At 35.8% G+C, this 12,961-nt stretch overlaps 1 protein-coding gene across 4 annotated transcripts in view; it reads right to left on the bottom strand.

The window, feature by feature from the left end:
- LOC143346869 (tachykinin-like peptides receptor 99D) overlaps nucleotides 1-12,961 on the bottom strand; it is a 127,525-nt gene that overhangs the window by 41,186 nt on the left and 73,378 nt on the right. For all 4 annotated transcript variants that reach the window (XR_013080523.1, XM_076775453.1, XM_076775452.1 and 1 more), the window contains exons 3-4: nucleotides 8,418-8,636; nucleotides 4,747-4,897 (exon numbers count right to left, since the gene is read on the bottom strand). Coding sequence is in view for 3 of the 4 variants with exons in the window: in XM_076775453.1 (XP_076631568.1) it covers nucleotides 4,747-4,897; nucleotides 8,418-8,636 (370 nt within the window). In the remaining variant the exon portion in view is untranslated. The remainder of the gene's footprint in view (nucleotides 1-4,746; nucleotides 4,898-8,417; nucleotides 8,637-12,961) is intronic.

Raw genomic sequence — 12,961 nt, 5'->3', positions numbered from 1 at the left:
TCCTCCTTGGTAAAATCAAACGAAAGATAAAATTATATTTCAATTTAAACAAAATGACTAAGCTAGGGCACGTAAGGGTGGGTTAGGCGTATGTTTGCGATTGTAGATAGAGCAATGGTCGACGCTTTCAAGGTATATGGCTTATTGTTAACCGTATGATCAAGGCAGCGTGAATAATTCTGGCCAATAGGACCTGCGTATCTTCCAGTTTCCATCTGCCCATCGGCATACAATGGTACACAGAGTAGAACACAAGTTAGACATAGATGAAAACGCGCACAAACATACAATCGAGCACATCAAAATGTTATTCAACGAGCACATTTAATGCATACGTTTACATTGACAATGGAACGTGTGTATTTTCTTGCATTGTATTAATGTTGTGTACGATATCTTACTTCATAGATTTATGCAAGGAAATATGGTTCCATTTAAAACGGAGTTGTTCGTTTCAAACATATTCGTGGGGAAAAATAACATTGAGTAAATGTAGGCATTGCTAAATCATTCGGCTTTCTTTCTTATCCTATTATTTTTTATCCTGAATCGTAAAAAGGATATTACTGTATTTATACGACTCGTTCTGCATAATCAGACGAAGCCGTGAAAAAATCAAATCAGTTTCTTAAGGCCATTGAAAGGCTGCCTCTGTCATATTTTTTTATTACTTTGACGCTTTTTCGTCCATTTGCATAAATGTAGGCACGTCGTAGAAGCAGAAATCATGTTTTATTCAATTTTTCATTCGTAAACGCCACGAATTTCAGGTTTCTTATATTATATTTATTATATCGAATGTACGTTTGTTTTTGATTTTGCCAATATTGAATACAATATGTAAAAAGTAACGTCATATTTGTGTGTAACATTTAAAAAAAAAGTAACGAAAGGTTAGAATTTAATTTTGAACGATAATGGAAATGCTATTTCCCTGCGAATAGGGAGTAGAATTTTATGCTTTCCCAGACCTACCGGAATCTAATTTTGAGAATGGTTTTGCTCGAATCCAGACACATTCGGTCTCTGCGGTTTAAATGGACGAGTCTGAACGGCGAGGTCACCAGTTAAATGCTAACACAAGGGGTTAATGGTTCACAATAAAATGTCTCGATGCATTCTGTAAAAGATAATCCACAATTGGTAGAGCGAATATGGAGAGGCAGCGAAGAGAGACACAGAGATAGAAACGACGAGTAATGGCGGGAGTAACAGTTCGACGACCTCCGTGGACCAGTATTTTCTGAATCGAGTGATAAGCTCAATAGTTATAACCCACGAAGTGTAGCTATAAGGATGATAATATCGAAGATCTCTGTGAAACTTGACAATCGACGAACTTAACTACCCTTGTGCTCGTAAAAGGCATAATAAGTGTAAAAACTCAATAAAAATCTCGATAGGAACATTCCTCGCGTATACTTCTGAATTTTTGTGTTGTTTTCTTATAAATAAGCGTAGTAAATATTGTTATTTTTTAAAAATATTTCTCACATTAGCTGCCAAGCAATTTAACACTATAATATCAATATTTTTCCACGATTTTATCAATTAGTAATAGATTGCTATAGTATCGAGCTTGTCGTTCTGTTTTTTATTTTAAAGAGCGGTCATTTAAGAGGATGCTCTTTATATCGAGCACGCTTTGGAATATAATTAAAAAAGAGTTTCGACTTACGTTTATTAAGGAAACGTTCTATTTCGAAAGTAGGCGCTAACGTATTGAGCTTTTTCTTGGAACGACTGTGCTTATGGCAGCATTCAATTCGCTACCTAAAGCTTCGCTGGAACGTTATAATTGAATTGTGCGAGGAGGATTTTCCCCGTTATTCTCTGAGCAAGCAACTGAAAACACGCGGATAAACATGAACATAACTCTGCAGGATAATTCAATTGTTGCTACGCTCTAAGTTGAAAACGATGATTAAATTTAATGTTCGATGCCGATATTCAATATTTAACGAACGATTTATCAAACTTTCACTTTGTAGCAGATTTCATGAGACAAGGATCACTAATGAATATTGTATACAATTTGTTTTAAAAAATTATTCACACAATATTAAGGTGCAATGTTAAAAAGATGATAAAGATATTTACATGGTACTTATAATACGACTGCACAACGTTCGAACACCTTTAATAAAACATACGTCTAAGCAAAAACTGGGAATATCTCATGAAATATTAATATTTTTAACATTGGACCCCAATACTTTCGAGCCTCGTGTCTGGGAGATTTGTGTAAATAATATACATAGATTCTATTCAGAAAGAAAGACCCGAGAGGAAATGTTCTTACAATGAAAGTCATACATGGAGTCAAGAAGAGTTATTATCTGATTTATGGTTCTAAAAAGACGAGAAAGCTGGTCATTTCGAGTCTCACTCCCTAGGTGTGAAACATCTAGAAACGTGTTCGTAATCCTCGGATTAGGGGATTGTGGACATAAGGCTCTGTACTCGAAGTTCATTACACAGAATTACACTGAATGTGCGATAATTACCTGTTATTGGAATATTATAAAGGGTTAATCCGCGTAAAAAGGAACACTCGATTCTATAAAAAAAATTACTTTTTCTTTACAGCTTTTTTTTCTATTCCTAAATCTTAGGAATATAAATAAAAGTAATTGTAAAAGTTATGATTCAATCTCATGCGAGCATGCACCATTCGAGATTCCCTTGCTTATTGCTTTTCTTGGACGCGAGAATAGATAAGATTATTTGTTCAAAGTGCATACAAATTAGAACCAAACTTTGGGAGATGAAACCCAATCCTTGGGAAAGATGGGTAGACCTTCTAATTACGACTTATGGCACGGCTTAGCGCTTAAACTGCCAACCGGTGTTCCACCTACGCGCGGATATACCATAATACCATTTCGCTTGTTTGTGGTTTGCGTCTTGACGCTAAGCTTGGACATTGTTACGACTCACGTTCGAAACTAATCGCTGGCTTGACTTTTCCCGTTACGGTGGTATCCTTGCAATTGATTCTACTCTATGGACTCGTGAGTTGCTTAAAAAATTGCTGAAGAGCCCATTGGAAAGCATCGGAGCTCCCATAATAACAAAGGAGTATCTTCATTACTTTCAATAAACGACTAATTTGAAAGAAAGATAACTAGACTAAACTAGAACATGACAAAAATATTCCAATAAACTTATAATGGTAGCACACAAAGGAACAGTTAGCTTGTTAGTTAACTTTTACGTATCACAGGAGCATAAGTTAAAAATCGTTCATGCATCGTCCCCAAAAGGGTTAGAAATAGTTAATATACATGGGTTTGGAGTATTCTGTTATTTACACAGCGTGTCTGTTACATGACAAATGATGCAAAGTTATCTTTCCGAACAATACCAACCAAAATTTAGCATAAATTGTTTGTAAATGCCACGGGTCACATAAATCATTGTCGAGGATCAAATGTGTCCCGCTGGGCCGTAGTTGGCCATATGTGATGTAGAGGAATACAAATCTGTCTCTCCTCCTCCGGTCATTATTCTCTTTCTTCTGACGTGTTATAAAATAAAATTTTTGTTTTCCTGACTACTAATCACTCCTTACCCTTTGTACTCCCTACACAAAGAGAAACTCGAGCAGAACACCCTACATACATATTTTTATTTTCCTGCGTGAATAGCCAATTTTGGAATATTCCATTATCATTCCTTCAATGTTAAACAACATTGGTTCCATAAAACCATAATGATTAATTAACTTTTAATATTTCTGAGAATAGGATTTTCACATTTTCAAAACTTCGAAACTTCTCGCAGCTATTTTGTTAGCCTTTCCCCATCATCCTTAAGCTCTTCTAGATCTGCCACTGGCTCTATACATATACAACTCTGTAATACATCGAAATATCTCTCTTGGGTTACAATATACAGAAAACATATAGAACGCTAGATCTACTCGGATCTACTCAAAGAACGGGAAGAATATCATTTCTTTCTCTCGTGTTCTTTTTCTTCAGAGATACAAAATCAGTAATGGTTGCCTTTCATACAACCATATTCTTTTATATTTTGCATATTACGGTCTACATGATATAACAATAAACGTTCAATCGTATGTTATTTAAAATAATAAATCCATAAATTTAGAATCGAACACTTAAATAAATTTTAAGTCTTAAAGTCTATTGAGAGAAAGACAGAAGTTTGTCAGGGAAATATTTCACAAGTTTATCTTTGACTGCTTTGTCATTTCGTAGCGGACGCAATGCCGATGGGTATGAACGAAAATTGCGTAACGTTAATTAATTGAGATCATTTATATAGTTTCTGCGAGGGGTGCGTGTTCAGAGACGGAAAATACGTCTATTATACAACTTTTACTCCCTTTTATAAAGTGTAATATATCTTGATTAACATAAATTGAAGCAATATATTGTCAATTTTAATCTCGTAGTTCAGTAATATTTTATTCTATTATACTTTATAATTAACAGTCGAAAATGTTTATTGTTAAATCTGTAATAAATTCTTCGTGAAACTTCTGTTTGATATTCCTAAAATACCTCTGAAATGTTACTCAAAAATTTTTCTAGAATACAGTTGTAAAAATATCTTGCATGGAAGGTTAAACAATTCGCGATGCATTGGAATTTAATATAGCAATCGGATGAATATTATACAGATACTAATTATGTACGCGATACAATTATATTTTATAGATAATTAATGAATGTTTCCGGGAAAACCTGTGAATTCATTAGTGAAACTGCCACGTACCCTCCGTTTGCTTCGTATACTCTCCAATTGGCCAGCTGTGTTTTCACCGATGCTTTGCGAACCCCATAGCTCCAAACCGATTCTGGCATACGTGAACGTCATCGAACCAACCGGCAAGAAGTATGTGAGTATCATAAAAATCACGTTATACCTGTGAACATAGAAGGTCGAAATTAATCAAGGTACAATGAAGAAACATTACATTCAATTGCCAATAATTGAAACAAAAATACATACGTTATATATTGATTTTTTAATTGTACCGATTTACTTTTGACTTTTTAAAAATGTTTTTGGACGTGTACCTTGATGAAAGTTTCGAAACTATTTTTATATTCGTCAATATATAATTTATGTTTGCCACTAAATGCACGAAATACGGTTAAATCGAGGAAGCTTGTCGTTTACGTGCATTTTAACGAAGAAGCAACACGATTGCTTGTAAATCGTCTGAATGTTCAACTAACGAACCCAGAAAAGGTTTTTGAAAAGACAGTCTATTCGAGCCACGACTGTAAAGTGGATGCAATTTGAGACGAGGAATATCTAGCAATGTAAATGAAAGCAGAGAAGCGAGCAAGACTACAGGCATATTACATCCGGTGCTCTGTTAAATGCCATACATAATTCTGTTCGTTAATCGTAACAACGAAGACACGTGAATCCAATTTGCGTCTCGAGAATGAAACTCTGAAATTAATGGTAATTTCAATTTCGAGTAATATTTCAATATTGAATTAAATTTTATATCGAATACTTGGCGCAAACGAGATTTAAATTCTTAATTCATGGGTTGGCGTTACTCTCGGGAAATAAATCAATTTCACCGCGGTGAAGAACACATGATTACACGTTAATCAAATTTTTGCGTAATTTTACATATAAGTTCGATATCGTAAAAATCTGTGCCTTAATTTCTTTGGAAATTGATCGAATGATTTTAAGGAATACATTTTTATCTTTAAATGTAAACTAACGACAAGATTATTCTCCTTAAAATAAAGTAAATTTTATCTGTTTCGATAACCAGCAGTTTGAGAGGCAATCGCGTAGAAAGATTAAAATGTTTTAATACTGATTTTGGAAATAAATACTTTGAAATTTAGCCTGTTATTTGAATCCAAGTTAAAAATTCAGAATAAATTTCCGACAAGTTGAAGGATTGTACTACGTACAATTGTAGTCTAAGTACACAAGAGAATGTGCAAAACGAGAAGACAGTTTCCGCCGTGAAACGATTTAGGGTTGCTTAAAGGATTTTGGTTTGGAGGAATTTTGTGACGAAGCTAAAAGGATGCTTACAGCTTTGTGTGATGGCTCAATGAGACTCTAAAGCACACTTTTATCAGTTCCGCCCTGTAATTAAAGGTAACGGCGCAGAACGCCAATAAGGTTTCATCATTGCAGAGTATTCGGTTGGAACCATTAAATCGAGAAATTGCAGATCGTTTCATTACCTTTGAGAGATAGTAGACGAGGCTTCATTAAAAGATAATTTCTGCTTATTGTGTTCCCGTTTAATAGTTTCAATTGTCTTCCATTTCGTCCTTATATAGGATAATGATCTAATAATTACAATTTGAAATATTTTATTCGTAGCTTTAAGACGGATTATAGTAGAAAAGTGATCAACCACGAAGAACAAACTTAAACCTTTCAACCGAAACAGAAAATTGTTTATAATTTCGAAAGCATTCATTTTTCAACCCATGTTTATTAGAACTTTTCGCCCTAATATGCTTGACGTGTTCTATAAAGTAAATATATGCAATTAAAATGGAAATATTGTTTTTTACAAATTACGGAACGATGAGCAACGTATCACAAATGGAATGTTAGGTAGAACAATGGAACTGTCGAACCCATTTATGCCTTTGGCATATATTCTGGTAGTATGCGTACACCAAATCCAACAATGGTATGTCAGTTAAGAATGAAACGTGTATAACGTGAATATTCACGATCATGTTGGTTCCAAGTTCTTTGTAATTTTACTTTCATGAAAATTAATTATATTAAAAGCCAATGTAAGTAGTATTAGTTTGTTCGAAGAAACAGAAGTTATTTTCGATCAGTGTTCATTTTCATACTGAATAAACAAACATTTCACGTTCGTTCAAAAGGTAGAAGTTTCATTGACGTCAAGAACCATTAACGAATTTACTTTATTGGAAATAACAAGCTGAAAAGAATAGCTGTAAGCAGCCTTAAGCAATTTTCTGACAAACAAAGCGTAATTAAAACTCCATCTTTCATTATCGGGTAAAGTAAGTAGAATGATGTAAAGTACAGTAGTATCGATTACAGTGTAATGTAATATATTATTTATTTACTAGATAACTGATTAATCTTGAATTTTAATCGATTAAAAGTTAAATACATCCAGTAGCCAAACTGATAACTAAAATAAAATTTTTCTGAATTTTAATTTAGAGGAGAATAGTCTAAAATTGGGAAACGTACAGAAGGTTTTATCAGCTTAGTTCCCGAGAGGCACGTTTATTTTTAAAAACTGATATTCAATCGTCTCTTGGTCTGATAGATATCTTGAGCAATGGAATATGTTTTCATTCGCGTTCCATTTTTTATTATCAAGGCACAAACTTTCAAATTCATCGTTAGCGTGAAAATCAGTTTCTAGGTGAATAATGATAATAGCTTCTCTTTTACGGCAACAAAATCTTCATTTGCGAACGTAAAGAGTGGTAGCAGCACGGTAGATGATGTACATTTTATGATACATTTACTGGCCAGGCTCATCGTCAGTCGTTTTACAGTCGTAAACCATTCGCAATACATCACCTGTAGTTGATGAGCGAATGGAAGGATTTGATTTTATGATTTTCTAGAAAACATCATCTCCGCGCGTTTTTTTTCAGCCAATTTCACCTGATGTTCGTGTCCAATATTTACTGACAACTTCCGGTTTCCATTCCCCTCGATTGCAAGAATTTCATTTTGGTTCAAACTAACGCGAATTTAGACAGTATTGCGAAAGTTTATTTAATTTAATTTTTATATCTAACTTCAATATTAAATTGTGTTTCGCGCTACGTTAAAACGGGACACTCTGTATACGCTTATGTATGCATGCACGTAATGCGTAAGAGCTCTATCTCACTCACTCTTGGTGCATTCTATTATTTCACACACGCGAGGTTGGGCCTCGATTCGAGATAAAAATTCCTACCCTGATTTCAAATGAACTTACCGAAAGCAGAAATTACTTACTGTTCTTGAAGAATTTTTATCCTTCGTAGCATTCTCGTCCTTCGTAATTACAATAATTCACAAAAGACTTTATACATTTTGCAGTAATATACAAAATGTGAAACTGAATTCGAAGTATATTAATAAACATAAAATACAGCGTTAGAAAAATGTATATACAAACAATTTACATTTGATTAATACATTACAAGTTTCAATTGCAAATTGTTTTACATCCATTGTTTTTAAGGTTCCAAGTCTTTCGTATACGTGAACTATTTTTGACCAGATTTCGGTAATACTCGTATTACGCTTGATACCATCGCTGGTCATTATTCAACAGAATGAGGGAAGAATTCTCTGCATCTGGATAATGTGTGGGATTCTCTTTCCCACGACTGTATTCAGCATGCACATTATTAAGGACGAAACTTGCGTTACGGTAATTAAGATGAGCTCACAGGTATTCGTCGTAGTTGAGACCATTGTCGTCGCTGTTGGGAAAATCGACGTAGCAGACTACTCGTACTTCACCGTTTGCGTAATTTTGCGTATAGGTTGTATAGAAAAGCAACATCGGTAACGATAGTACAGCTCCAACGATCCAAATGATGATCGCCACGCACAGTGTGGTTCTTTTCCCCATACGAGGCCTCAACGGGTTTACAATGGCCATGTATCTGTAACGAAATACAAGGCAGAGATTAACATTTTTTAAATTCATTAAACTCACAATGCCCTTTAGACGTCGGTTTATAATAGTAATTTTTATTAAAAACGGTAACAATACATAAACAACGAAAAATCGCTGTTAGTATTTGTTGTTCGCTTCTGGTTGAACGTGTTAACGACCAATTACTTAAATCTCCATGTTTTCTCAGCCGAACATTGACGACCGATTATCGGGAGATTTACGTCTTCCGATGCGCAGCGATTCTTTCAACTTATTTTGCACAAACATATGCGAGGCAAAATAGTTCTCTTTGCGTATCTAATTATTACTCGTGTACTCGTTTCTTTTCTCGTGTATAAATATGCATTTATAATTGACGATCGTGTGATATTTGTTTGGAATTTCGTACGAAAACGCGAAAATATTAGAGATGTATGTCCCCCAACCGTGGAGTAATATTGCGATGTAATTACGATAGTACACACGGTTTCATTAAAATTCTTTACACGCCGTGGTTATTGGTGAGCGTTACTGCGATGAGATTTTACGCGAGGCAGGCTTCACCGTAAATTTTCCGGGCGATGATCATCTCGCAACGCGATAATAAATCAGCTTCAAACGTGTCAGCTCTTTTCTCTCGCGCGAAACCGAGGCAACGCGACGGTCCGAGGATTCACCGCGTCACCCAGAAAGTTCCGACATCTATCGAGGGTGGATGAAGTTCGAGTAAATTTGTACAGGGATTACTGAGTATTAGCTCGGAAAAATGATTTGCAGTTCGTTTCGAGGAAAATTAATAGAACCTTTTAATGGGGAAGTTCATCGATGTACGTACTGGCGATCGAACGTCTGTTTGCCACTCGAAAAATGTGAATTGGCTCAAGGTTGGCGCGAAGGGGGATGGCCGGGCAATAAAGCAACAAAGGTAGACGTGAAATCTATTTCCTAATATCCAGGTGGCCACTCCATTTTCCTGGCGAACAGATTTCAGGTACACCCCAATCGTCTTGCGCGATTTTTCGGTTTTATTCGACGTCAAGTTTCACGTAACTGCAAAATTTATTTTAGCAAATGCTCAAAATGGTACTCGTTAATGTCGATATGTTTCTATACGCAAGAAATAGATTCTCCGGATTTTTTTACAGTCTTTTGACCGATATTATTCTTTATTGGTTCCTTCAAGTTTTCTGGCATTGCAGGAATATCGTTATGAACGACTGCTTTTATAGTTCCTCATGGACAAAAGTCCAGTGGCGTAGAATCAGGTGAGCGAGGCAGGCCATCGAGTATTTCTATCACGTCCGATTCAACGTCGCGGAAATTTTTGATTTAAGCTTTCACAAAGTGTAAGTGCACTGTGGGCTGGGCATCCGTCATGCTGTCGCTACATACGACTTTTACGAGTTGAAAGAATTTCTTCTAATAGGCTTGGTAACTGAGCAGTCAAAAAATTTGCATATATTTGCTGCAATGAAAAATGGTCCAATAATGCACTTCGTAAGAATACCACTCGGAACCATTTCGAATTTTCGGTGGACCAATCTTGCATATTTTACATGCCCATTTTATATATCGTTAATAAAATAACACGCTAGAGGCAAGCGAAAGAAATAGCTGATTCCGTACAAAAAATTTGTTGGAAAAAGCATAGTCTATACCACCGGAGAAAAACAGATAATTAGGTGTTTTGTTTTACCCGGAACACACCTCGCGCGTAAAGCTTGGAAACCACAATTAAATATTCGAACGCGAAAGTGGATAATACGTTTAGGGGCGCTGTCGGAAGTTGCTATGCAACAATTCTTAAAAAGCTTTTAGAATCTAGGTCGCAGCAAAAGGTTTACGATTGTAGGTTTATGTCAGTTGAATGTCAGATTTATCGTAAGCGGAGTAGTTGAGATTTACGCGGGTTGAGCACATGCTCGCTTCAGTAATAAAAGTAAAATTTCGTTAAGCAAATGTTGTTCGTTTTTTGTAATGGTTTCTAGCGAAATTAGTATCTTCTTTAGAGACGACTACTCGCGGCAGTGCGATAATGAACACGCGTAACATCTAAATCAATACAATTCAATCAGATTAAACAGCATCGAGCATTTGATAAACAATAATAATGGGGTTTCAGTTTACTATGCGGACGCGGGACATATGTACATCGTATCGCGCGTAATTTATCTTCGGCTATCTACACTGCAATTCCACGCTTTGCTGTTCACTACGCGGAATATGGAACTTTAACGTCATTATAGCATTATGCGCCATCGATTGAGTTGTATGTCACATTTGTCGACATATATTAATGTTTGCTGAATCAAATTGAAAGGCACAGATTACAAGATATTTCGAATCGCGGAACCTAAGGATTCTCGTTGTCTTTTATCTCGAGATAACAATTTTCAGTTCGTAGCTTTTATTCGACAGTTTCCCGTAGTTTGGATACTCGAAGCTTTGCATAAATCAGGATATAATTTTAGCGATATTTCTTAATGTACATAGTTCAAAGACGGCAGCACGATACTGTAATAATAACCCTGTCGGATGCAGAACCGGCGTACACTCTTTAAGATAAATGATTCAATTCTATTCTCTCTGTCGGAAACACGGCTTCATCAAGCTCCGAGCAAGTAAAATTAATTAAGCGTCTACATTACCCGCGAGACTAATAATTCCCCGCGATCGCTCGTTGTTCGGTCGCACGTTTATAAACAACGCATATTTTAACGGGACGCGCAAACTGACATGCCATAATTATTTCTTTCTGTCCTATATTACAAGTTTATTCGCCGTTTCAACGACACGAACGATCGGATCTGATACCGCGCGTTAGGAATTCATCGGAACTTACGCGACCGACAGCTTCTCACAACTTATTGCATCGCATAAGCGATATCTTGACCTGAAATTTCTGCAAACTTTCCGATGTCTTCTGGACGCAAGATCGTGAGGGACCACACACACGTCGTTACTTACGAACTCTGTGCATCCCGTGTCCTAGAAACAAGGTATCCGATCAATTCAGACCAGCTGAATGTCTCTTAAAGCGGCGCCCTTGATACTCGATACACTCCGTCCCTTGCTCTACTTTCATCCTGGATCCATGTTAATTTAAGTATCGTTGTTTCACGGGTAAGAAATAAAATAAATTGGTTCCTATGTATGGCCACGAGCAGTGTAATTCAATTTTCAAGGAAATATACGACATTGGGAAAAGTTGTAAATTGAAAATGTGAAAATCGATCTAACCGAAACAATTAGTTTGTTATATTGGGAAAATGGTATCCCAGTTTCGTTCGCTCAGTATATGGTGAAAAAATTCGAGTAGGTGTGAAATTTTTCGACAAAATTAAAAAATTTCAAATCGTTCTAAAAAAATTATTTTTAGTTACGGGGGTCCATTACAATCGTTTTTGGTCAATAGACATACCCTCGAAATCCTAACCACTTTCTAGAAAAAAATTCAGTACGGGCGGAACTTTAAACGTTAATAACTTTTTAACGAAGCCTCCATCAACAAATTAGTATTCTTGATTTTCGTCTTATTTTGACCCCCAGAATCTGCCATTAAAATTTTTCCCACGGGTGGTCGAACACCCTGTATAATTGTTTATGAATTGAAAATGACGAGAGTTTTTAATAACGTATGATAAAATATTAATTGTATTTATACGATCACTATAATTACGAGGTTTCATTAATACCGAGTTCTCTTATCATATCCTGAGGCACAATTGAACTTTGCAGACGGTGATATCCAATTTCTGCAAACGTTCGTATCTACTATTTCGATATTCGGCTTTGGAGAACTTGTTGATAAACTTGTTGACTTCTCGAAGAGCTTATTAACTTGTTTACTAAACTCGTGAAAAGTAAACAGTTTGCAAGAGAGAGATATCATCGATGTAAGTTTTTGCTGTATTAAGCACACATTTTCAAGGTCTTTATGTACAATAGTTTAAGATCGTTTAACAAAAACTTCAAGGTAGCCTTAGAATCAATGAAATAAACGTCGAATAAAAGATTACGCGTCTCGGATGTCTTTTTGTTTACCATTAAATCCCCATTTTCGCGATACGTTCGCTTGTTATTAAGATATCGGCTTGTAATAGGTATCGTGACCTACCCTATGTAGGACCGGAATGCAATAATAAATAATAAAGCCGAATGAAATGCCGTTTTATGAATCACATAGATTGTTTTATGTAGGAATGGCGATTTACAGAGGCGAGTTATTGGCAATCGTCCCAGGAGTATGTGCACCTATCGGAAACATGATTATTGACCAGTAAAAAAACCAATCAATGCTCAGGGTTCTTATTCAAGATTCAACGTTTGCTT

This window comes from Colletes latitarsis, chromosome 10 (assembly GCF_051014445.1).
Source record: "Colletes latitarsis isolate SP2378_abdomen chromosome 10, iyColLati1, whole genome shotgun sequence".
Lineage (NCBI taxonomy): Eukaryota > Metazoa > Arthropoda > Insecta > Hymenoptera > Colletidae > Colletes > Colletes latitarsis.
This window is presented reverse-complemented; position numbering and strand designations above follow the sequence as displayed.